The 22,321-nt window shown below is 49.4% G+C and overlaps 8 protein-coding genes across 8 annotated transcripts; 2 read left to right on the top strand and 6 right to left on the bottom strand.

Moving 5' to 3' along the window:
• Positions 1-1,265: 1,265 nt before the first annotated feature.
• On the bottom strand, positions 1,266-3,517 carry CTRU02_203070 (DNA repair protein; the record flags this gene model as incomplete). Its single annotated transcript, XM_036727148.2, has 4 exons — positions 1,266-2,134; positions 2,184-3,273; positions 3,324-3,451; positions 3,502-3,517. 4 exons carry the CDS (start codon positions 3,515-3,517, stop codon positions 1,266-1,268), a joined length of 2,103 nt encoding a protein of 700 aa, XP_036580942.2.
• Positions 3,518-4,419: 902 nt separating this feature from the next.
• On the bottom strand, positions 4,420-6,408 carry CTRU02_203069 (uncharacterized protein; the record flags this gene model as incomplete). Its single annotated transcript, XM_070204137.1, has 4 exons — positions 4,420-5,284; positions 5,343-5,628; positions 5,683-5,799; positions 5,865-6,408. The coding sequence occupies 4 exons, from the start codon at positions 6,406-6,408 to the stop codon at positions 4,420-4,422; spliced, it is 1,812 nt and encodes a 603-aa protein (XP_070061900.1).
• A 2,147-nt stretch (positions 6,409-8,555) lies between these two features.
• Positions 8,556-8,879, bottom strand: CTRU02_203068 (uncharacterized protein; the record flags this gene model as incomplete). Its single annotated transcript, XM_036727147.1, has 1 exon — positions 8,556-8,879. The coding sequence occupies one exon, from the start codon at positions 8,877-8,879 to the stop codon at positions 8,556-8,558; it is 324 nt and encodes a 107-aa protein (XP_036580941.1).
• An 820-nt stretch (positions 8,880-9,699) lies between these two features.
• Positions 9,700-9,897, top strand: CTRU02_203067 (uncharacterized protein; the record flags this gene model as incomplete). The annotated part of the gene is made up of 1 exon (XM_036727146.1): positions 9,700-9,897. The coding sequence occupies one exon, from the start codon at positions 9,700-9,702 to the stop codon at positions 9,895-9,897; it is 198 nt and encodes a 65-aa protein (XP_036580940.1).
• A 1,175-nt stretch (positions 9,898-11,072) lies between these two features.
• Positions 11,073-13,058, bottom strand: CTRU02_203066 (pkd domain containing protein; the record flags this gene model as incomplete). Its single annotated transcript, XM_036727145.1, has 1 exon — positions 11,073-13,058. One exon carries the CDS (start codon positions 13,056-13,058, stop codon positions 11,073-11,075), a length of 1,986 nt encoding a protein of 661 aa, XP_036580939.1.
• A 383-nt stretch (positions 13,059-13,441) lies between these two features.
• Positions 13,442-15,450, bottom strand: CTRU02_203065 (kinesin motor domain containing protein; the record flags this gene model as incomplete). Its single annotated transcript, XM_036727144.1, has 4 exons — positions 13,442-14,077; positions 14,126-14,796; positions 14,850-15,114; positions 15,175-15,450. The coding sequence occupies 4 exons, from the start codon at positions 15,448-15,450 to the stop codon at positions 13,442-13,444; spliced, it is 1,848 nt and encodes a 615-aa protein (XP_036580938.1).
• Positions 15,451-17,058: 1,608 nt separating this feature from the next.
• Positions 17,059-18,731, bottom strand: CTRU02_203064 (uncharacterized protein; the record flags this gene model as incomplete). Its single annotated transcript, XM_036727143.1, has 6 exons — positions 17,059-17,658; positions 17,715-17,923; positions 17,983-18,124; positions 18,175-18,274; positions 18,334-18,461; positions 18,516-18,731. 6 exons carry the CDS (start codon positions 18,729-18,731, stop codon positions 17,059-17,061), a joined length of 1,395 nt encoding a protein of 464 aa, XP_036580937.1.
• Positions 18,732-20,273: 1,542 nt separating this feature from the next.
• CTRU02_203062 (flavin-binding monooxygenase-like family protein) lies at positions 20,274-22,313 on the top strand (the record flags this gene model as incomplete). Its single annotated transcript, XM_036727141.1, has 4 exons — positions 20,274-20,319; positions 20,433-21,041; positions 21,093-21,167; positions 21,217-22,313. 4 exons carry the CDS (start codon positions 20,274-20,276, stop codon positions 22,311-22,313), a joined length of 1,827 nt encoding a protein of 608 aa, XP_036580936.1.
• Positions 22,314-22,321: the final 8 nt, after the last annotated feature.

Here is a 22,321-nt window from a genome sequence, read left to right as displayed (position 1 = left end):
AGCTGTCAGAGAAGCGGTAGTGCGAGGATCTGAATACCATGAGCACATCGATCATTACTTCCCCTATACTTGCTCCGATATGGTTTCATCTGACGATGAGACGTCGCCTAGCCCGAACCACCGGAAAGTTTTATACCAGGGGATCATTCCTACAGTTTACAAGAATTCATTTAATAAAAAGAATGGGGTGGCGAGTACTGATATTTGGCATTTGGAACAAGAGCAGACGAGCGGCAGTCGTCACATCGTCACAAGGCCTTCTTCGTGAACGGGATGTCGTCGGAATCGCTGGCGGTGAATGCTCGGATACGCCGGAGTGCAGTCTTATCAAAGTGTCAAGTCGTTTACTCAGGCGATACCGCCGCAGGGCTCAGTATCTCAAATGAAAAGCACGAGTAGCACCGAGGTTCTAGATACAAGATTGTTACATCATCGTCCAAGACTCAGCTCTTCCAGTATCTCAACTGGCACGACCTCATGGAAGATCTCGGAGGAAGAAGGTTTCAAACGAGACTACGCTTCAAAAACACGAGCAGGGGCTCATTTCAGCACTGATTGTCGGCCAAGGAACTTTACCACCTGTCTTGAACCTACTGAAGAGGCGCCTCGTATTCATATCGTCAGCCTGCAGATGCTTATTTGACGGCGGACCACGGCGTACCCACCGCCATTGGACGCGTCTGCCTCGAAGTAGAGGTTTTCGCGGCGCTTTTGGCATTGCAAGATCACCAAGTCTTCAGGCTGCAGGCAAGACGAAGGAGGAGCAGGCAGAGTCGAGCTTCGTTCTTAGGGCACTGCCCTTGAGACCGCCGTGATGCATTTGTTCACGGAGAGTCGGACGGCAAGAAGCTATGTTTTGAACCTCCCACTCAATCCGCGTTGCCATCTTCCATGTTGTTTAGTTTATCGAATGAAATTGGGAAGGAAACTGGTGGATCCATTCATCTTGTCTAATGGCACATTCGGTATCACGCCAACGACTAAACAGCACAACAGAGGTTTACTCAACCCCTGACAAGCTTGTTAATTCAGTAACAAATCATTACAGCAAGTCAGATCAAGCATTTTGAGCAGGCCAAGGTAAGAGCAATTGACTTTTCTCATTAGCGGCGTGGTATCTTGGCTCATCATCGATCTAGTTAAAGAAAAACTCCACCCCAACTCCCTGTGATCAGCTAACAACATGAGCTTTTCAAGGCCCAACGTCTCTCTTATTTACATGTTTGTACAACTCAAATAGAGGCGGGCGATATCTCTCCGTACCCTCATCTCCGTTTGGAGCGCGTCGTGACCGGGGCAGGCTCAAAGGCGTCATCCTCGGAGATCTCGTCATCACTAATTTCCACCGCCTTCTGCGAGGCAGCTGCCTGGGAGAAGTTGAGGGTTGTCTGGCGCGTCTTAGGAGCCGCGCGGGCGGGTTGGGATCTTCTTGCACGTGTAGGTGGAGGAGGTTCCTCAAAGTCATCGTCCATTACCACGTCCTCTTCCTCTTCATCCTCTTCCTCGAACAGGGGCTTTTTCCGGCCCCGAGCGGGGGCCTTCTTGGCCGGCGCCTTCTTCGCTGGAGCTTTCTTTGTCGCAGCGGCCTTGGTAGTCCGCGCCGTTGTTGCACGCTTCGCGGGTTGACGAGCCACAGGTTCATCTTCGAGGTCCATCATATCATCTTCGGCGTCTTGGGTTTGCGCGCGTCTTGACCTGGCTGAGGGTTGTGAGACGGTTTCAGTCTCTACAACGCCAGGCTGATCCTCCCAATGTCCGTCCAAGTCGGAGTCCCACTCCTCAGGCTTAGGCTTGACCTTGCGCTTCGAGGCCTTCTTCAATACTCCCTTGACGAACTGCTCCTCTAGTCTCGACCGGTACGTCTCCATGGCATTGTCCAGGTCGTCTTCGTCCGAGTCGAGGCTGAGCATCTGCTTAACTTGCCCGGCCAGAGACTCGCTGACGAACTCTTCCATGGCGTGTTTATCGTCCTTGTTGACGAACTGATTGACGGCATCACCGAAAGGCGCCTGAGGCAAAATCTTCAAGGACTGTGCAGCCAAGAATTCCTGCACGAGAGCTTCTACCTTCACAGTGTCAAGGCCCAGGGCTTCCTCGAGCATCTCAGGGATGTCTGTATCGGCGTTGTTGCGTCCTGAACTATATTAGCATGAGAATTAGGCCACTAGGAGGGAAACACATACTAGAAGTGCCAGCCTTCTTCCGGTGGAAGTAGACGACGTCATTGGTGTTGGCCACTTTGCCGATAAATCTGTTCGAGAACCGCTGAGGATTCTCACAGTCATATTGGCCGCCCTCAGGAGCTGTGTATTCTACCTTGAGGCGGATCAGGGGTAGGGGAGCTTCCTCATCTTCATTATCCTGAATGGCGTACCAATCCTCGTTCGCCTCTTGAATCATCTCCTCGACAACGACCATGAGTCTCTTTGTTAGCTCCTGTCGATTGTCCTTCTTGGTGTGTAGATCTTTGAAGCGCGGGTCGCTTGACAGAACAATTTCCTTGGTGATAAACGGTCGAACGGTCTTGAGAGGAATCTTCTCAACCTTGAACTCCTTTCCAGTCACGTTCAAGATGGCGACATGCTTTGGCACGGCTTCACCCGGTACCAGTGATGTGGCTACCGATGATCCAGGTTGCATGACGTGAAATCCAGTTTCTGGGTTTTGCTGGGGATCAATAAGACACTCGTGTTCGTGTCCCCAAACGATCAGGTCCATCCAATCAGGCAGTACGTTTTCAGGGAGGTATGATGTTGCCGTGTGGGCGTGGTGGTTCTGATGGACCGTAAGAAGGTTGAACCAGTCAGTCTGCTGGACACCTGGCCGGAACCACTTGACTTTGTGGTCTCTAAAGGTTCGGAACATGCGCTCGTCCCGCACGTTGCTCAGTCCATAAAGTGCAAGCTTCGTTTGTCCCTTTTGCAAAAGAACAGGCTTCGCCTCGATGTTGTCTGCCTCAGCAATGCGGCCAAAGTAGTTGACCAGTCCAGCAACCTGAAGCAGGTCGAGAGAGCAGAAGTGACCCTCGCCACTAGGGTCGTCATGGTTTCCATGAATAGAAAACACAGGAATTGAGATATTGATATCGGGGTCTTCGTAGTTGACATGGGGGAATGCACCCTCGAAGACTTCGTTCGCATCGCTCAGGAACTCAAGCTCGCAAGGCTTCATGCCAAGACAGTTCTTTCGTAAACTTCGCATGACCTGGTACATGGACTTTCTAGAAGGCTTGTTGTCGTGGAAGAGGTCGCCTCCGAGGAGGACCATGTCGACCTGTGCGTCATGTTAGCGATTGAACATCACCGGACGGCAGGGTTGCATACATCTTGAGCCTTTGCGATGTTCAGAATCTCGTCGAACGTCCTCCAGCTGTCATCTTTGCGAATCGGGTCGCGCTCTTCATAGCCCACATGATTGTCCGTCGCAACCAGAATGCGGATGGTGTCCGCCTCTGTACGTAGAGTCAGCAGGCGATTGCAATTAACTCCAGAGAGAGCATACCTGTGAAATCGGGCATGGTGTCAGGCAGCCCAGGAGCTTCTGAAGCTTCTGAAGTAAAAGGTAGCTTCTGGAGATTGTCGGAGGGGCTACGACACGACGTAGTTGTTGCGTTCAGCAGCAATTGGCTGCGCTCATCGGTGGTTTAAGTGGCAGTCGCGCACACCGCGCCGCGGGCAGCAGGCAGAAACGCGACCCCCCTGGAGCTGCAACCCGCAATCACGTGGATAGAAGCTTGGTGGTCTGTGCGCCATAGCTTCAACTGGTGCCTCACTCAGGTGGTGGACCTGCTTGCCTTACGACCTCACCTTCGGCATGAAGATGGCAAGCTGTACTACGAATTTGAACCTAAGAAGATCTTGCGTGGGAGGGTAAAAAGAAAACCAAGGGAATTACTAGATTCGTCCCACTCGTATTAGGTGCTTGATCTTGACTTCCTAGGTGCACTACAGCGCCCCCATACAATAAGGTGTGTTTCAGTAAACCTGAATGGCAGCAAGCCAGGTCAGTCTTCTGAGCACAAAGGCTGCTAGTCCTCGAAAACGCTCATAATATACTTTGATTACCTAACATTTGTTGGATATGTGTTAGCCTATGTCTGTCAACGACTGATATTGACGCCCTGCCACTAGTCGGAAGTTGTAGGCTACTGCCTTGATCTAAAGATGAAATCCCAGCTTTCCTGGAGACCACTCTTTGATTCGGTTTTAACAAAACTTATCTCAATTTTTCGTGCTCTTTGGACTTACAGTTATGCAACATGTCTCCATAAACATTTTCTCACACAGCTGAGGGAAGCACAAAAATGACGCGCAGTTGGCTCCTTGACCGACAACGACATCTGTTTCTACGTACAAAATAAGGTAAAACAAGATCACACAGCGACTTTCCTTTCTTCATATTATGGCACCATTTGTAACATCAATGCGGACCAAAAACAAACTGCTGCCGGTCATCAGACTCCACCTTCTTGACAAACTTCGTTCTTAAGGCCGGTAACTCAACGGCGATGCCTTTGTCTTCTTTGTCGACACTGATAATGACCTCGTCAAGCATGACGTTGCCATAGGTAAAAAAGCCACGGGCTGACCAGACACCAGAGCATTCTGGGTTTAAAGGAGACGGCCGCCTTGGCACCTTGGGAAGAGGGGAGGAGAATATAGCCTGGAAAACAACGTCCTTGTCGTCCCTCAGTCCTACGTACTGCAAGTCTGCACCCTGAAATCCCAGGGTACCACCCACGTTCGTCAAGAAGTCGGTTCCGTTGTACAACAACTTTTGAACAGCCAGCCCTAGTCTTCCAGGAACCAGCGCGAGCTCAATCACGGAATCTGTACCATCATCGGAAATATAGGTGCCCGCAAGATTGTTCCCCGCTGCCTCTCGCGAAGCATCCTCGGCGGCAGGGATCCACTTGTCAAGAAGCAAGTTGGTGAGAGTGCCGAAGGAGGGATCTGAAGCAGCGCCGCCGAAAGCGTTCTTGGAGGCGATGTTGATGGTCACACCCAATCTGTGATCGGGAGACAGTATGAGGTAAGTGAGATACGATGATATGCCACCGCTTTTGGCGTATAAATCTACGAGGCGGGTACGATCCGAACCTGGAGTGACGGGAACTTCCATACGGCTTATCTCCCAAGCTTTACCAATGGCCGTATGTGTGGAAGCCGTGAATGTGACGGGTTTAAGCCACTCGCGAGTTTGCGCCTCTGATAAAAGGGATGAGCGGAGAATAGAGCGGCCGATGGTGGAGAGATCACCAGGTGATGCGTAGATACCGCCAGTCCTGGGGCAATATTAATATCATGCTTAATCCATGAGAGACACAGGAAGTCTCCACTTACGGCGTGTAGGAACCTAGACCCTCTTCAAACTTGTATCCAACAAGGAGGCTTTCCAGTGAAGGTTCGGGATCCACTACATTGGCATTCGGGTCGTTCTCTGGCGGGTTCCAGAAAGTTCGAGATAGGCCCAAAGGCTTGACAATGGCAGAGTTAAAACCTTGTTCCATGGTCTCTCCTGTGATGTTTTCGTACGCCCAGCCAAGAAGCTGGAAGGCTTCGTTGGAGTAGACAGGAGTGGTCCAGGTACCAGTCGCAGGGTTCTGTTGCAACAAGAGACGAATGGACTCTGTGATGGATTAGTAACTTGTAGCATCTTTGCATGAAAACCGGATGGACATGCCTTCTCTTGTGCATGCAGGCTTCCCAGGGAGACCGCATTTGGTGATGCTAGAGTCATCTAAACGAGGAAGCCCGATAGACTCGACCCCGGGGACACCAGAAATATCGGTGAATCCATCTAAAATTCGTTAGCAACGTAGGCATTCCAACTTGCCCATGGGAGGTGGGTAAACTCAAACATACTGTTCCGAGCCAGTCCGCCCATATGGCTCATTAAAGCCCCGAGAGTGACATCTGACCACTGCACTTGGCGCGCCCCATTGTTTGTCGGTGCATCTGCCAATTCTGGAATGAAGTTTGTTATAGGCTGACTCCAGTACGATGGATCCAATTTGATCAGTAACGTGTACACTGTAAACAACTTCGAGACGCTCCCAATACGGTATAAGGTGTCCGCGTTGAGAACATCTCCAGTCAGCGAGCCATCGAGTTCCGTACCTCGATGGTGATACTCAAAGAGGTAGTCATCAGAATCAGCCGAGAAAACACTGAGTGAGAAGGATGTGTTGGCAGTGCCAATTAAGCCCCATTCCGTTTCCCCCGTTGCAACGGCTTCTTCGATGATTTTGGTAAAGGAATCCCCGGTATCTCTTATTACTCGTGATTTCCGGAGGTCTTTCAAGGCAGGATAAGCCGGCCCGAGAATAGGACAGTTGCTGAGTTCAATGAGCTGACTGCTCCCCAGGCCTGCCAAAGCGAGGAGCGCATATGGCTTGGTAGACCGCATCGCGAGAGTTCCAGTCAGTGGGGGAAGTTTGATGAAACGCGAAGTTAAGAACTACAGGGGAGTGTGCATGGTATCGGAACCTTTAAATAATATGATCCTTGGCTGCCTTCAAGCATTCGCGTCATGCAGTCTTGCGGCACATGAATCCTTCATCCTTTAAGTGTGGGTCGCCGTGTGCTGTTGACCTGCTTCTTCAGGTATAACATAGGGGAGGGGATGCTACATTGGCTGAAATCAAATAGCGCCAGACCCCTATCTATCTGCTGTCGAATTGCTCAAAGTGGTTTAAACTCCCCAACATCCACTGTCGATACGGAACACACATAAGGAAAGGCCAAAAACGAGCAGTAATCACCATGCTTTGAAATGGCGAGGAAGGTGCTGTTGAACATGGTCTCTAGCTTTTATTGGACAGACGCGACATAAGCGAGACGGCAATAGTGCGGAAACATGCGCGGAAGATGCATGGTGTGCAAAACAACGCATGATTGGATTGATACCTTACGCCCGTTTACATACTTGTAAAAGATCACGATGTTGCTTTTTGGTGGCGCTCTGGCACAAATGCAGAATGTAGAAGAACTGGTAAGCCACCTTAACTTGTTTTTTTTTTCTCATGAACGAGATGTGTGCTGTAGCGCAGGACAACGTTACAGGTGTAAGCGAAAGTCAACTAAGTCCATACCTAACAAGAGGACGGTGGCCGACGAGAACCCTACACCATTAACAATATCTGTCACAAGCTTCTGCTAATCCATCGTTTGCAACCTTTGTTTGACAACAGGCTCGAAAGTGTAACTGAGACTACGACCTTAGGCACCTGGATAAGGCAACCCTATACGGCTTGCTTTTGAGCTAAGAGAACACCACGAGAGAAGGTTGAGATAAGAATGCTTTTGATAACCATTATTGCGACTACCAAAATCACCATTTGCGAAGAACTAAATCTAACCATGACGCACCAGGGCGCAAACTTGGCTATTGGATCTCCGTTGTGCAGCACCACCTCAGCTTTTTGACTGAAAGCCCCCAGACCATTAGCCTAGCTTCAACCTCTGCTTCAGATAGTGCTACTTCACCTTCATACTCTTCCTTACATAGCTTTGCAACTACAATTAAAACGTTTAGAAGCTCTGGTTTTGTTTTAACTCTAATCAAGCCGTTATGTCAATGGTGTCACAAATTCCACAAACCTTTATGCCGCAGTTGTCAGCCCTAGCTTGTTTTTCATCCGAGCTCCTGTTGCTGGGTACTTCGACATTAACAGCAACTAAGTCCAACGTGAAGCTGGGTTAGACTCTGTTGAGTGACAGTACAGATGAATCAGAAAGGCTTTCCATAACTTCATGATGGTCTCCATTGCGATCTGTTCTGGCTGTTCCTCAGTTCTCTCCCCAAGCCTGCCACTTCTATTGGTGTCATGTAACACTCAGCAAGAGGACTCTTTACAATGCTCCTTTACGATTACTATCCTGGTGGGCAAATAAAGCAGGACGTAAATAAACACAGCTGTCTCGGATTAAAACCTAATCCGACTTATGAATAGAGATAGGGGTCAATACACAAATCCTCAACAAAAGTAAGCTCAAGATTGATTATATGGAGGCTTAGGGTTTTACGTCTGCAATATAAGAGCCACTGACGCAGCCTCAGCGGGGGAGACATTGGATATTACCACTAAAATTGAAGTCTATAACGTAACACCCAGCTCAAAGATTACGTGCTGCGTCAAAGGGATTCTACCAGGAACAACGACGAGCGTAGTGTGGGGGCCTGTCTTGGCAACTCAAGTGTTCGTACTTAGAGATTGTTATGGTAGAGGTCTAAATTGAAATGGGACATAGCAGAAGAACAAAGTTAAAGAACGGACTAAGCAGTATTTTGCAGATTCGTGTTTATATGTTTCAGTCCATCTCCCATGTTCAGGGGTTAGCTACCGCATAACTAAGACCTAAGGCGTTGCTATGTTCGGGTGAGCCACCTGGCGCTCAATACCAGTTGAGAAACTGACCGTATATGTATTCTGCACAATTGAATCTTAAGTACATCACAAACATTTCTCTTTCCTCATCCTAGCCATATCATTGCTCCCTCTTCCGCTCACGACACCAAGTCACTGCCCGAATCTCTGTGCCCATTTCTCTCCTCTACGCATCAATACACGCGTAAGAATATATCCAGCCAACTGGGCTGTTGAAGCAATTCGTGCCTGAATTAGTGCTCACAACTTCCAAGTGTGAGCCTGTGCAGCCGGATCCAGCGTAGACAATGCACTTCCACCTAGAGGGGACCCCGACGTCGGTGAATTGCAATGAAGCTGCGCCATCGATGTTGTAGCAATAGTTTAAGGCATTGCTGTAGGATGTAACCACGGGGCGAGTTTGCTCGCAGTAATTTTTGCTGTAACGGGCCGTGTAGGCCGAGATGAGGCTGACGTGCCCCAGAGCCGCGACAATGGTTGGGAAATGCATCTTTGTGTTTGATATTTGTGGTGGTAGGTATGGAGGTGTTGCTTCTTTCCCAGAATTATACCGCGTAAATTTGGGCAAATGCGTGTAATGCCGTGTCGAGCGAAAACAGAGATGGCTGATTGTCGACGAGGATGTTTAATATAGTAGCTTCTTCGGTGGCAGTTGCGTTCTGAATGAAACGGCAACAAAGGAAAACTCTTCTGCTTTTAAGCATTTGAAAAGACGTCCTTGTCACGTAACTGAGCATCACCGTGAACTGTTCATAACTGTCGTTCCTTGAATTTATCCGCTGCAAAGCCGACGCACTGCTGCCAAGGTCATGGCTCTGAGTAAGCGATCATTGAGTCTGGTTTTACAACTGACGTCAAGAGAAGCAAACGATTACTAGGGAGTAGACAACCCGTGCTAAAATCTTACCTTCGAAAGTAAGTTGTCATTCGACTAAATGAGTTGCTGTGAAGGCTTTCGCTGTATGTTGCTGAGTGAGCACTTTCTATAGGTATATGCAGTGCAGAGCTGAGTAAGTTTTCTTTGGGCTATTGGTTGATGGAAAGAAGATTGCCAACTGATCTGCATTATAGACCGAGCCGAGCTTCCCAAGTAGGTAGTTACGATAAAGATATGACGACAACTAACTCGACAGCAAAGCAAGCCGAAAATATCCCTTATCCGATATTCTTTTTTCCTCCTAGTTATAAAGCCTTTATTTCCTCAGTGGTCCCCAGTGTTAGCCCAACACAAGCGCATCATTTCCCCCATCATTTTCTTGACCTCTGCAAAAAGCATCAATCCATCAGACATTTTCTTGCAAACTCCAAACATGCCCCCGTTCGCCCGCCTTCTTTTCCTTGCCGCAACACTTGCCGCAGCCATGGTGCAAGCCGCCCCGGTAGAGGCGTCACCAGACATCATTTTCAAGGTCTTCAGCGCCGACCAGGCTGAGCCTCACAACTGGCCTGTGGTCCCCTTATCAGAGCCTGATGGAATCACCAAAGTGGTCACGGAAGTCACGGTCTAAGAAATCCAAACTTAGTGACCGATTGTTTTTCCACGGTAATTCTTTGGAAGACCCCATGCTCGTTAAAGTCAAGCTGACATAGCTGCTGCTCAATTAAGTTTGCTCAATCTGAAATGTGTACATGTCTCTTAGATCTGCGACTTCCTTGCACAAATCGGGCTTGACCGAACTATGCGTTGGCTGAAGGGAATGTATAGTGGTGTTGTTGAGTTTTGAGCACCCCAGGAAAGACGTCGCGGTGAAATGATGGATAAAGAAGCACTTGCCGGAGTCAAAAGGGTAAAACGTTACCTTTATCAAAATAGGCTATATAATCTTAACGGAGCCACAAGATGATTTAGGTACTCTGAAATCACCAGAGGGTTCAGAATGACAAGAGGATTTGGCACATTCAACAACTCACGGCTGGAGGCGACTTCAAAGCACTGCTGGACTATTCAAACATATTGGCACAATCTGCTAGAGGCAGTACTCGAAATAGAAAGAATTTAACAGACGTGTGTCAGTTTACTAGGATTGACCAAACATGTGGAATCGAGTACCTCTGAATTATGTCGTGACGTATGGAGACTGCCTACCTCAATGAAACTGTTAATTATCCTTCAAACAAGCGACAAAAAAAGGGTTAGGACTCTTGTTTGCCCACTGGGACTGACTGGCGGTCAAGTAAAGATGCGGCATGGACTACTACGGTAAGTTTGTATAGCTACTCTGACTTCTTTAGTTAATGGTGCCTTCGATGGGTTACGCTGGCTATGCTGGGCCACCGACTTACAGGGGCTGTTTAGGGGAGGGGGCACACCCCGGTAGTTTCGCTGAAGTTTTCCACCTAAACATCACTTCAGCGTAAGACGGAGATCTTGCAAACTTGAGTCGCAAAATGACGCTCGCTATCAGGCGCATAAGGTCGTCTGTTCTAATTACGAATTGGTTTGAGTTTACAAAGACTCGCAAGAGGAAAGCGTGATGTACTAAGCAGGAACCCTAAAACTCTAAAGAAACAACCCATGTGCAACTCCTTTCTTCCGATTGTCTGGTGGATATATAGTGGAAATCTATATGGACGGTAACGGCTTACAGCTTTTGTTGCGTCAAGGCATGTTACAACTCTAAAAAAACACAATCATTTTATAAGCGCAAAACATATACTCGCCATCTCTTGCGAGAAACAAGGTCTACAACCGAAATTCTTTTCCCAAGTCTGTTGACTTCCCAACTGTTACCGAAACGCGTGCCAGATTCATGACTCCTGCGTATTTGCTAACCACATTACCCTCCCGCTGCAAAGTCGCGCGGATACCAACGATAAAGTTGCCTGGGGTGTTGTAAGTGAATGTAGTCTGAACTTCAACTGTTTGTTTCGGCGTGCTGAGATGGCCGTATGTGTATCGCCCCTTGCCAAAGAAGTCCCACTCCACGTAGACTATTGCTCCGGCGCCTGGAGGTGCTGTTATCGTAGCGTGAAAGGTAATAGTTTGTCCTATTTTTGCCTCAAACTTCTTCCCGCCTTCCACTGTTAAATGTACCGTTGGCTGGATACCTCTGCGATCGTCTGCTGCCGGAGGTAGGATGATTGATGAATCTTCAGCAACGCTGTAAGATGTCGATGCTGGTGGTGGCACGCCTCTTTCAACCCACGCACTCATATCGCGCAGTGCCTGCTGGACGATGCCGCGGTAAGGCACGATGAGGGAGGCACGTTTCTTACTGGGACCTTCCCACTCATGTTCCGTGTTCTCGTTGAACCATAGCCGGTAGTTGTCTTCGAATCTGCAGCCCAGTGCTTGCTTCACTTGCTTCTTATACCAGTCGGCGTGCCAAGGAAACGCGCCACTATCCATTAAGTTCTGGACAACAATGATTTTCACCTTGATGTCGCCAGTATGAGTCGCACCGCCCAAAGCGCCCTCAGAGAGACATTTCGAGACGTCGACCAGTCGTCTCGGAAAGCGAGAGGACCCGTCTGGATTGCGAAGGTGATCAAAGCCATAAAATCCGCGGCGTTCCGGGACCTGATACCGGTAGTAGGCGCGCATTGCGATGGAGCGCCTATTTTCGACCCGTAGTTTGATTCCTTGGGCTAATTTCCTTAGAAGAAGAATGTCGTTTTTCCCCACTCTTTTATTATTGAATACCGCGACTTTCGTCATGTAGTTGAACGTGCCTACGAGAACGCCGAGTTCTACACCATCTGCGGTGGACACTGTGAAATCGTACCAATACTCGTCCATGAAAGTGCCTGGTGACAGGGCAACATCCAATTCGACAGAAAAAGGAACCTCTCTTGAGTCCACCTTTACATGCCGAACAGTAGATACAAAACTAACCACGGCAGTTCTCAGTACCTCCCCAAGTGGACTCGGATCAGTTCCGAGATACCCTTTCTTGAACCAAAAGTCGTCAACATAGGTCGGATCCAGGATCTTGACGGCCACGTTAGACAGCAATGACAGCGTTGAAGCGTCTGAAACTTCAGAAAAGTCTTCCCAGGCCTGAATTGGAACGCCAAGATTCGTTGCCTCCTGGAGCATCTCCCTCTCTACTGGGTTCAGTATCGAAAAAGGATCCCCTGTGCCGCCGGGCCTTAACGCATCCTGAATCTGTTCAGCACTATTTCGGAGAACAAGGCTTGCCATGGCTCTTATTGAAGGGTTGTTGGGGGCAGATATCGGTATTGCTTGGACGGAAGGGACGGCACCATCCCAGATGCCGATCGAGTTCTCCACAGCACCGATGACTTGCAGCGAGCCGCCGCTGCCACCATAGAGATACCCATAGATGCGCCTCGAACAACTGCCGTAATACCGCCTAGCGACCACTCTCGAAAATTGGGCCGCAGCGGCTTCGGCTTGGAACCCACGACTGCCAGTAGCTTGGACGGCATAGGCATGGCTGTCCAAGGCAAAGCCGATGACTTCGTCGGTGGCGTTTTCATGCTGCGTCGGAAAGGTCAGCTGAAAGAACCTGCCGTCCCATCTGTCTCTCGGAGGAAAGTAAAAGTTGAATCGGATTGGGGTGTTCTCGAAATGTCCCGAGACGCGGTGGTGTTTGGCTGGTGAGGATTGGTCAGATTCGGCGTCGATGATGGGATACTTGTAGACAGCGTCAATTGACTCTGGAGTCACGAGCGTAGAAGTCTTTGGGACAGCTGACATCCCCATAATTATATGTTGATCGAAACAACGCGAGATGCCTAATCTTATGATGGACGACGATCTTGTGCTCACGGTGCGTATTGGATCAGGGTCGCGTTATTGAAGCTCAAGGCTGCACTGGCCGAATCAATGCGCATATATATCCTAAATAATTTCCATCAGTTAATGTATTTTTGCCATTGCGTTGGTATGAGAAACAATACCAATCTATTTTAGGATGAGTAAGGAGATGCTAATCTCTGTGTATACGAATTCTCGTATTCAATACGACAACTGATGCGTATCGAATACCGCTTTTCTTTTTCAGATGGAATAGCGCCAAAACCGCGTCACACATTGCCTCAGGTACTGTTCCACTTTGTATAATTCTTCACTAAGCATTTTTTTATCTAGAGTGTGACATGACAATACCTCGTTGCCGAATCGTACTCAAGAAACACCTCGGCCTCCATTTGCTCAACGTCCACCACGACTTGACGCCACATGCTAAGCTCGTACGAATCAGCCATGAACCCAGGGAGTACCATGGCACAGAGATACTTCTTGCCCTCGGGCTCTGATCCAGCCCTCAGGACTAAGTTGCCGTCGAGATCTCGTGCATGAGTTCCAGCGGCTGATTGAGGGCATAGAATTGCCACCATGTTCAGCCCCGGCAAGGTTCCTGAAAAGCCAGCAGGCGGATTCCACCGAACGACCATGCCTGGGCGAATACGCTCCTTGAAAGGCACCTGTGCGGCATTTGGATCAAGGTCGATACTTGAGGCCAGTAGCTGGTTTCGTGACATTGTTGCCACGGCCTTACTCTGCGGCTCCTCTTCCGTCTTTGGTTCTACCGTTTTTGAAGATGCTTTTTGTGAATCGATATGCAAACGCCAGAACTTTGCCTCAAAGGCACGAGCTTGATCCTCAGTCACACCTGGTGATTTAAGGCATCTGGTGAGAAACTCTGGCGTTGGCAGCCGGAGGAGCTGAGCGCCAGACTCAGAAGGTGCAAGTAAACCGCCTGAAATAATAGGCGTGCCGGACTATGTGGTGTCAGATTACTTCATAAAAGTGTGGAAATGTCAACTTACATTGGCCTCGACCCACTGTCTCAATTGCTCATTGGTCCAGGTGAAGGGTACGTCGGGATCATATGGCCAAGGCTTCGCTTTGGGCAAGAGGACTCTCAACATTTCGGCATACTTGAGTGTGTTTTTGCCGGCCGGGGTATCCGGAAGACTTGGGTTGACGCAGGCCATCACCACAGTTTTGCACGTGCGACGGCTGTTAGGGTCGAAGACGTGCTTCAAGATTTTGGTGAGCGAGCTCTGTCGGAAGGGAATGTGGGTTGGTTTCTTTGGTTTTCCCGTCAAAGATGCCGCATCAACGGTAGCCCTACCCCTGATGCAATCTTTAAGGACCGACAGACTGGTGTTGATCTCACGTGCCTCCTTCATTCGATCGGCTGTGTGATTGGCCCTATCTCGAGCAGCCTCGGAGCCAGCTAAGTCGATAAGATAGAGGAGACCGTCTTCGGCAGCGGGCATGGTGGGGTTCTCGATTCGTATGCGACAAATTGCATGAGAACGGGATGAAGCATCGTTTTTTTCTGTTGATGCTGTTCTGCGATACGTTGCTGCTTTCTCGATCAAGTCAAGTAGAGTGCCTGCCTCAGTCACTTCGAATTCCATAGCTCCGGCGAGCTGGGTGACGCCAAAAGAATCCTCAAGAACAGAGATCGGCTTGCGCGAGTTGAGAAGATCTGTTAAAAACTGTGTGAGAATCACTCAGCGGGATCAAGGTCAGAGTTCTCACCAAAGGCTCGATTGCCCGCTAGTTCAATGATGCACGCATGAACATTGCGTTTGCCTTCCAGATCCCCTCGCATCAGAGACTCGGCAGCCAGCTTCTCAATGGCGCTGACGGTGAAAGTCTTTCCAGAGCCAGTCTGACCATAGGCAAACATTGTGCTGACACCACCGCTCCATGCCCAGGGAACCAGGGGCTGCACCAAATCTTGGTAAATCTGCTCGGAAGTATCCTCCGGCCCGTATACTCGGTCAAGGCGAACCGAGGTAGACTGTTAATTGTAAGATTGGCTTCAATAGCCAATGAAAAGAAGAAAAAATCTACGACTTACAACCAAAGTAGGAGGGCCCAATGGTTTGATGTGTTTCCGGATCTGGTGTACATCGACGGCGCCGTTCGCGCTGGATCGGGTATAAACACCACGAATAAGCCCGGCAGCTACCTCATCTTCCAGAATGGGTCGAAGTCGAGCAGCAACAATCATGTCGGGATTCGGGGTGGCATTTGGATCCTCAGGGCGGCCCAGGTCCTCCCTGGCAGCTTTGGCTGCGAAGGCCTCAACGGAGGATTGATACCAAGGGGTATGCTTGATTTGATACTCGTCCATGTTGATTCAGTTCTTCCGAACGATACAGTCTGAGTTGATAAGATTCAGAACCAAATGGAAAACTTCACAGTGATTGTCAAGAGCATCTTATAATAATTAATTGAGGTCATTCCAACACACTGCTCGATGCTGGTATGATAGGGACCCACTTTGGTGCTCCAGCCGTGTTGGTGGAATACGGCTAAATGTGGGGTCTTTTGGGCAGTCCTTTCCCTAGCTCCTAGCTTTCATCTTCCACGTAGGGGAAAGTGTCGGACGCCGCAGGTGTCATTATTTGGGTGCCTAACTGTGGTCAACCAGGCAACCAGGCAGTCAAATACATATCTTAGGTACCTTGCTACTTGTTCATTATTCTGACTTCGTGGTGAAACAACAACGGCAGTAATTCCCCTTTGAAGCTCACGATTGGATGATGTGGGCCCCCCTTACAGATTTGTTAAGTGAAGTAGCCATTTGACAGATGCCTAGAATCTGCAAGAAACTAACAAGGATACCGATAAGGTATCGGCACAGACCTATTGTCAGCGGACCTTGCTCATAGATCTTCGCACGGGACACAGAGGTTCCTTTCGGAACTCGGCTGCCTACTAGGTAGCAAGAAACTGCTCTAAAACCACTTGTTTTTTTTTTCTTTCATTCTTGAAATGCATGTTTTGATGTCTTTGCCGTCACATATTGTCAAATCACGGCACAGCGTGAGGTCACCCTTCCATTGAATCAGATGTCAATAACGACATTCAGTACTCGGATATGAATGTCCATAATCGACTTCCCAATGAATTAACCCAAGAAGAGACATTTTGATCAACTGAAGAGCATTAAGTTTTATTCATTCGATGTCCTGTTGCCTGTGCTTAACTCCGCTGCATGCCGAATGTGCTTCCCAAAGGATAACCCCGCCTTAACCCCGCTTCATAAGCAGGAACAACACACAAACTCGCATCTGACAGCCCAGAAATTGGGAAAGAACGACGCTGATTTGGTGTAGTGGTAACATCTAAGCTTCCCATGCTTAGGCCCCGGTTTCGATTACCGGAATCAGCACATTTTTGACGGATTTCTTTCTTTTTTTGTTGTTGATTGAAGCCCATTCGGGCCTCCTACAAACAAGCATCGCCAGCATCGACAGCCCCGCTTCTGGGGAATGGGTATCTGGGTGGCCCACATGATTCTAAGCCAGCTCACAGGCCCTCATCACTTCAAAGAGTCTGGTTCGCAGCATATACAATTTAATCCCCGCAGGAATAGTCCCATTATTTTTTTTTTTTTTTCAATTCAGTAGGTTATAATTTCGACCTCTTTAGACGTGAGGGCAAGTAGGTCTTTATTTCTGATTGTTGATTGACAACTTGCAGTGTCAAAGACCCTGATCGAACTTGATAAGGGGTCTTGCAGCTTAGCGGAAGGACAATATTGAAACGACCAGTATTGTAACCTGGTGAAGAAACCATGGATATTTTATAATAGTTCACCGTGCGACCCAGCGTCAGTGAATGATCAGAATGTACATTAATTTACAGTTCATAACACATCTTCCCTTAAAAACAAACCCCCGCCCCAACTTGCGCCAGTTTCCCATGCATAGACCTCGAAGGGCCAAAACCCCATTTATATCCTGTTATTGGAATCGAAGCCTGTACTAGGAGGAGGTAATTGAGAAGAGGCTCTTTTCGAGCCCCTCTTCGGCCCTCTGGCAAAGGCAAAGCTTCGTGGTGACAAGGCTTTGGGCTTCCCATCCGCATTGGGAGTCGGCAGACGAACTTCGGTTGTAACGGCAACCTCAACGTCCTTTCTGATGTTATGCTGGTTCTTCCGCCTGGTGCTGCTAGTGCTTCGGGTGCTGTTGGACCTGCTGAATGTAGCTGGCTCGGCAAACGGATCGCCCCAAGCATTGAGGTCCTGCATTTTTATCTCGTTGACTATGCGCTCTTCGCTCTCGTTAAAGGTCACGTTTGTGATTGGATATGCCGATGGGGGACCGCGACCACGCCAGCTCTGGTTGCTGCCGGCGCCAAATGTCTTGATATCCCTCGGTGTGTTCTCGGTGAGCTTTTGTGAAGATCGCATCGACGTTATGAGAGAGCCGAAGAGGGGAGTGAGCCAGATTTTGACAATGGAGAAGACCATGGGCAGATTGGCCGTAATGACGGCGATGAAAGTCTCACGAATTGCCCATGATCCGGCAAGTTGCGCGCCGTTTTTAGGGTCCTGAACAAAGTCCACCTTTAGCTGGAGCTAACACGTGCTGGACAGTTGCGGCTTACCGTGACGATGAGAATGCAGCGGAGGGTAGCGCAGACGACGACGAAGAGCCCTCCGCTGAAGAGGAATAGCAAGCCCCACTTCTTCAGCGGCTTCAACTTGGCTTGCCATAGCATGGGAAGAGGGATCGACAGTAAGTAGAGGTCGGTGGAGACATTGAAGGAAAGGTAAACCCAGACGACTTGGTTGGAGACGGCTGGTTGACAAACATCTGAATGAAACGGGTCAGCGATCATGGTCACATATGACTCGTGCCTCGTGGTGACTTACTGCCTGGGTCGGGATAGATCTGCCAATTCTTGTGAAATGGTCGGCAAGCAAGGAAAAGGTTTGAAACGACGACGATCCAACTAACAGCAAGGAAACCAAAGCCAATCCAGATGCGAAGTCTGTAGCTTCTACCCAGCCCCGCCTATTATAAATGAGAAAAATAAGTTGAAAGGATTGGGGGGAGAGACATACAGTCAACCTCAGGTAGAATACCAGCAATGACGCCTTGAGCGCCCAAAGCAGGACCGAGTAACTTGACCAGCCGCAGATTTGAATGATGGAGCCAATGACCCTTTGATACTTGCATTAGATAGCGGCCTAACGGGAAAAGAAAAAGTCGGCGTAACTTACCTCAAACGATACTCCTCACTGTCCGGAGACAGAGCGGCTCGTTGCTCGTCTGTCATGCCATTGTTGGCCATACCCCTTGCGACAGCCCCAACCGAGTGAGCAAGGGCAGTTTCGATCGCATAGAATACCTGCTCCGTTTGAGTTAGAGAATAAGCGAAAGTCTAAAGTAATAGAAGACTGACCACTCCGACCCAGACCAAGTAGTCGTCAGCCTGCAGGCCCTTGAAGCCAACAGTCCGAACTCGAGCATAAGTCCTGAGAACAGTAAACAAGATACCCACCGCCAGAAGTGTCCACGCCTCGATCGTGAACGACTTCATAGCGGCGGCAGCGGCCGCGGCAGCAGCTGCAGCAGCGGCTGGGTCCATCGCTGTCGGGTCGGACGCTGCGTCTGACATGTTGCTGGGGGGGGGGCTTGATTAAAGGCCTGCTTTTGCACAAGCTAAACGAGAGTATTAAGTTGGGTATAGAAAGAAAAAAAAATCACAGAGAGAAACCAGAAAGGCGCGACACGAAGTTCACGCGGGCTTCCGGGGTGCTTCGGTTTTGTATCTCACTTTGAGAAAAGCCGGATTTCTGTCAAAATGCCGACTCTTGCTCGATCACCAGCTCTGAACTCCAAACAGACACAACTACGTCGATCCATGGCTATGGATCGGTCAAGGCCCATCATGACTGACACCCTACGGCTGGCCGAGCATAACTACCCCTTGAATGGCGTTTTAGGATCCGGGTGTCTGAATCGCAGATGGTAAGTCCGGGAGGGGCGGGAGACCCGCGGCGCCATGGCGCCGGATGAGGTTCGTTCGATTTCGGATACCACCCCCTCTGAAGGACTGCATTTGCTTGGCTTTCCCTTTCCCCGAGGTTGAAGAAACAACATCACCAAATCTCTACTTAGCCTTACAGAAATTCGCAAACAAATTAACATATCATTAAACCCAGCGGCGACTGATCTGGCTGGTGCTTATCACATTCCTGCTTTGGATAGAGTTTGTAAGGATGGAAAAGATCTAATGAATTTTCAACCGAAAAGGGAAATGTAACCCAAGTCGAACTGAAGGCGAAAAATACGAAATAGGCCAAATATCAAGGGGGGCAGCGATGTGGGAAATAAATCAAACCGTTTCTGAAATCAGCACTTGGCGTGGCAATTCCTGGCTATTGTTGCCCCAGTCCAAACGGTCGGCCACGGCGGGTTCTGTTGCCCGAATAACTGCCCATGCTACGGAATGACTCGCAGTGCCTGTCGTGTAAACCGAAGCGTCGCATTTAGCTGCTCAAAACGATACAATCGTACAGAGCCTGCATATGCATTCCCTTGGCCATAGTAGCATTTACTGCATTGTCATTTATTGGTTGCATACAATTATTGGACCCCCCCCATCAGCAAGTAACCCTAGCTCCAACACCCAATTACAGATGCAGTCGTGAGCAACTTTTAGAAACGGACACGCGGATGTTTCCGACTGGCCTTTGATAACGATACAAGTGCTGACGAGCCAATGCAACAGTAACAAGATTTAGCATAGCATGTGGGATGAACATGTCGTCTGTTGGGGGTGGGGCCGCGGCTGGTGTACTCAAAGTTTAATAAATTGGCGCGATGGAACAGACACATAAGATGTCACGATCAGGGGGCTTCGTACCCTGCGTAAAAGACCGAATGGGAAATGCTACTTTCGTGTATTTCACAGTAAGCTCGGCGACTTTTCTTACACTAGGGGAAGCTGATCAGCGTTCCAAGGAACCCCCAGGAGCGGCACCCCCGCATGTCGTAGTTTAATCTGGCCAGCTTCACCTTGAAGTCCTTCACCACGCCCTATACCAACAAGCAGACTGAGATTTCATAATATTTCTCGATATTCCTTTTTCCGGCCCTATCTCCGTCTCTCACTATCATTCGGAATTCATCTACCCTTTTCCCATAGAGCTGATAGATGGTCAAGAATATGGAGAAACTTGACTGTGTCGTTGTCGGTGCCGGTGAGTTTTATTATCCCTTGACTCTTTCAACCAGACACCCTGAGACGATCTGCATTTTTTAAATGATGCAGATGAAGGTTATGGGAGCGCATTGAGCTGACGAGATATCGCAGGATGGTACGGCTTGGGCGCCGCGAAGCAGTATCACTGCACACAGCCGGACATGTCGCTGGCAGTCTTCGACTCCCAGCCCAGTCTTGGTGGCACGTGGTCAGAAAGCCGCCTGTACCCGGGATTGAAGAGCAATAACCTCGTTGGGATGTTTGAGTATCCTGATTTTCCAATGGATAGCGAGACCTTCGATATCCTGCCAGGCCAGCACGTTCCTGGAACCACAGTATATCAGTATATGACGGCGTATGCGAATAAATTCGGCATCGCCGACAAGATTCGGTCGAGCCATAAGGTTCTCACGGCCGAACACCAGGAAACAGTCGAGGGTGGATGGGTCCTCACCGTCTCTAACCAGAACGGGGAAGAATCCACAGTCTTCGCCCGCCGCCTCATTATCGCGACAGGGCTCACATCCGAGCCGTGGCTACCTCACTTTGAGGGTCAGGAATCCTTCGGTGGACCTATTTTCCACGGAAAGGACTTCCGGAAGAACGCTGAGACTTTGAACACTTCCAAGTCAGTAGTCATTTTCGGTGCTACCAAGTTTGCCTGGGATGCCGCGTACGCTTATGGGAAAGCTGGCGTTAAAGTAAACTGGATCATCCGCTGTTGGTTGAACACTTCTCTTCTCGATGTGTAAAGCTAACGTCAGAGATTAGCCACTGGCCATGGGCCGTGCTGGATGGCTCCTCCATACGTCACTCCGCTTAAGAAGTGGCTCGAGAAACTGGCTAGTAAGTGCCATGTTGTTTCCATCTGAGCCTCAGTCTGACACCTTTTTAGATACGAGGATGTTGAGCTGGCTGAGCCCTTGTGTTTGGGGTGATGCGGATGGCTATTCCGGCATTCGCAACTTTTTCCATGGCACCGCCGTCGGACGAACACTTGTCGACGGCTTTTGGAAAGTACTAGGTGACGACGCCAAGACTTTGATGGAATATGACTCTCATCCCGATACTGCCAAGCTTAAGCCATGGACCAATGCTATGTTTACGTCCACCAGCTTCAGCATTCTCAACTACGACACCAACTTCTTCGATCTCATCAGGAATGGTACGGTCCAAGTTCACGTTGGTGAAATAGATCACCTTAGTGCTGGAAAAGTACACTTAGTTGATGGGACTGAATTCGAAGCCGACGCCATGTTGGCCCACACCGGCTGGAAGCATGTACCGCCGATCAAGTTCCTCCCCGAGGGCATCGAGAAAGACATGGGTCTTCCCCATGCACCCATTGAGAATGCACCGAGGGAAGACCTTGCCGGCCAAAAAGATCTTGTTGATCTGGCCGATAAAGAGATTCTTGATCGCTTCCCCAGGCTCAAGGACCAGCCAGTCTTTAACAAGCAATACATACCCATGACAGACCGCAAGGGAATCGACAGCAAGGACGAGGTCACCCCTTACAAGACACTTACGCCGTACATGCTCCACAACTTCATCGTCCCACCCGCGGAGCGCTTCTTGCGCACTCGCGACACTGCCTTCGTAGGAATGGTCAGCAATTTCAGCAACGTCATCACAGCGCACCTCCAGGGCCTCTGGATCAGCGCTTATTTCTCCGGCTTGCTTGTTAACGACCCTGCGGCAGCGGTCGGCGACGAGTCGGCGATGAAGAAGTTGCAATACGACACTGTTCTCCTGAACCGCTTCGGCCACTGGCGTTATCCTACGGACTGGGGCAACAACAAGTGCCCGAGCTTTGTCTTTGATGCTGTCCCGTATCTTGACCTGCTCCAACGTGACCTGGGCCTGGTGCCCTGGCGCAAGAAGGGGTTCATGGCGGAGATCTACAGCCCCTACGCACCTGAGGATTACCGCGAAGTCAACGATGAATGGACCACAAAATATGGTAGCAACAAGGTTGTATCTGCGTCTTAAAAATCATG

The sequence above is a fragment of the Colletotrichum truncatum genome (assembly GCF_014235925.2).
Source record: "Colletotrichum truncatum strain CMES1059 chromosome Unknown Contig_0002, whole genome shotgun sequence".
NCBI lineage: Eukaryota > Fungi > Ascomycota > Sordariomycetes > Glomerellales > Glomerellaceae > Colletotrichum > Colletotrichum truncatum.
The sequence above is the reverse complement of the archived record's forward strand: the minus strand, read 5'-3'. Positions and strand labels throughout refer to the sequence as shown.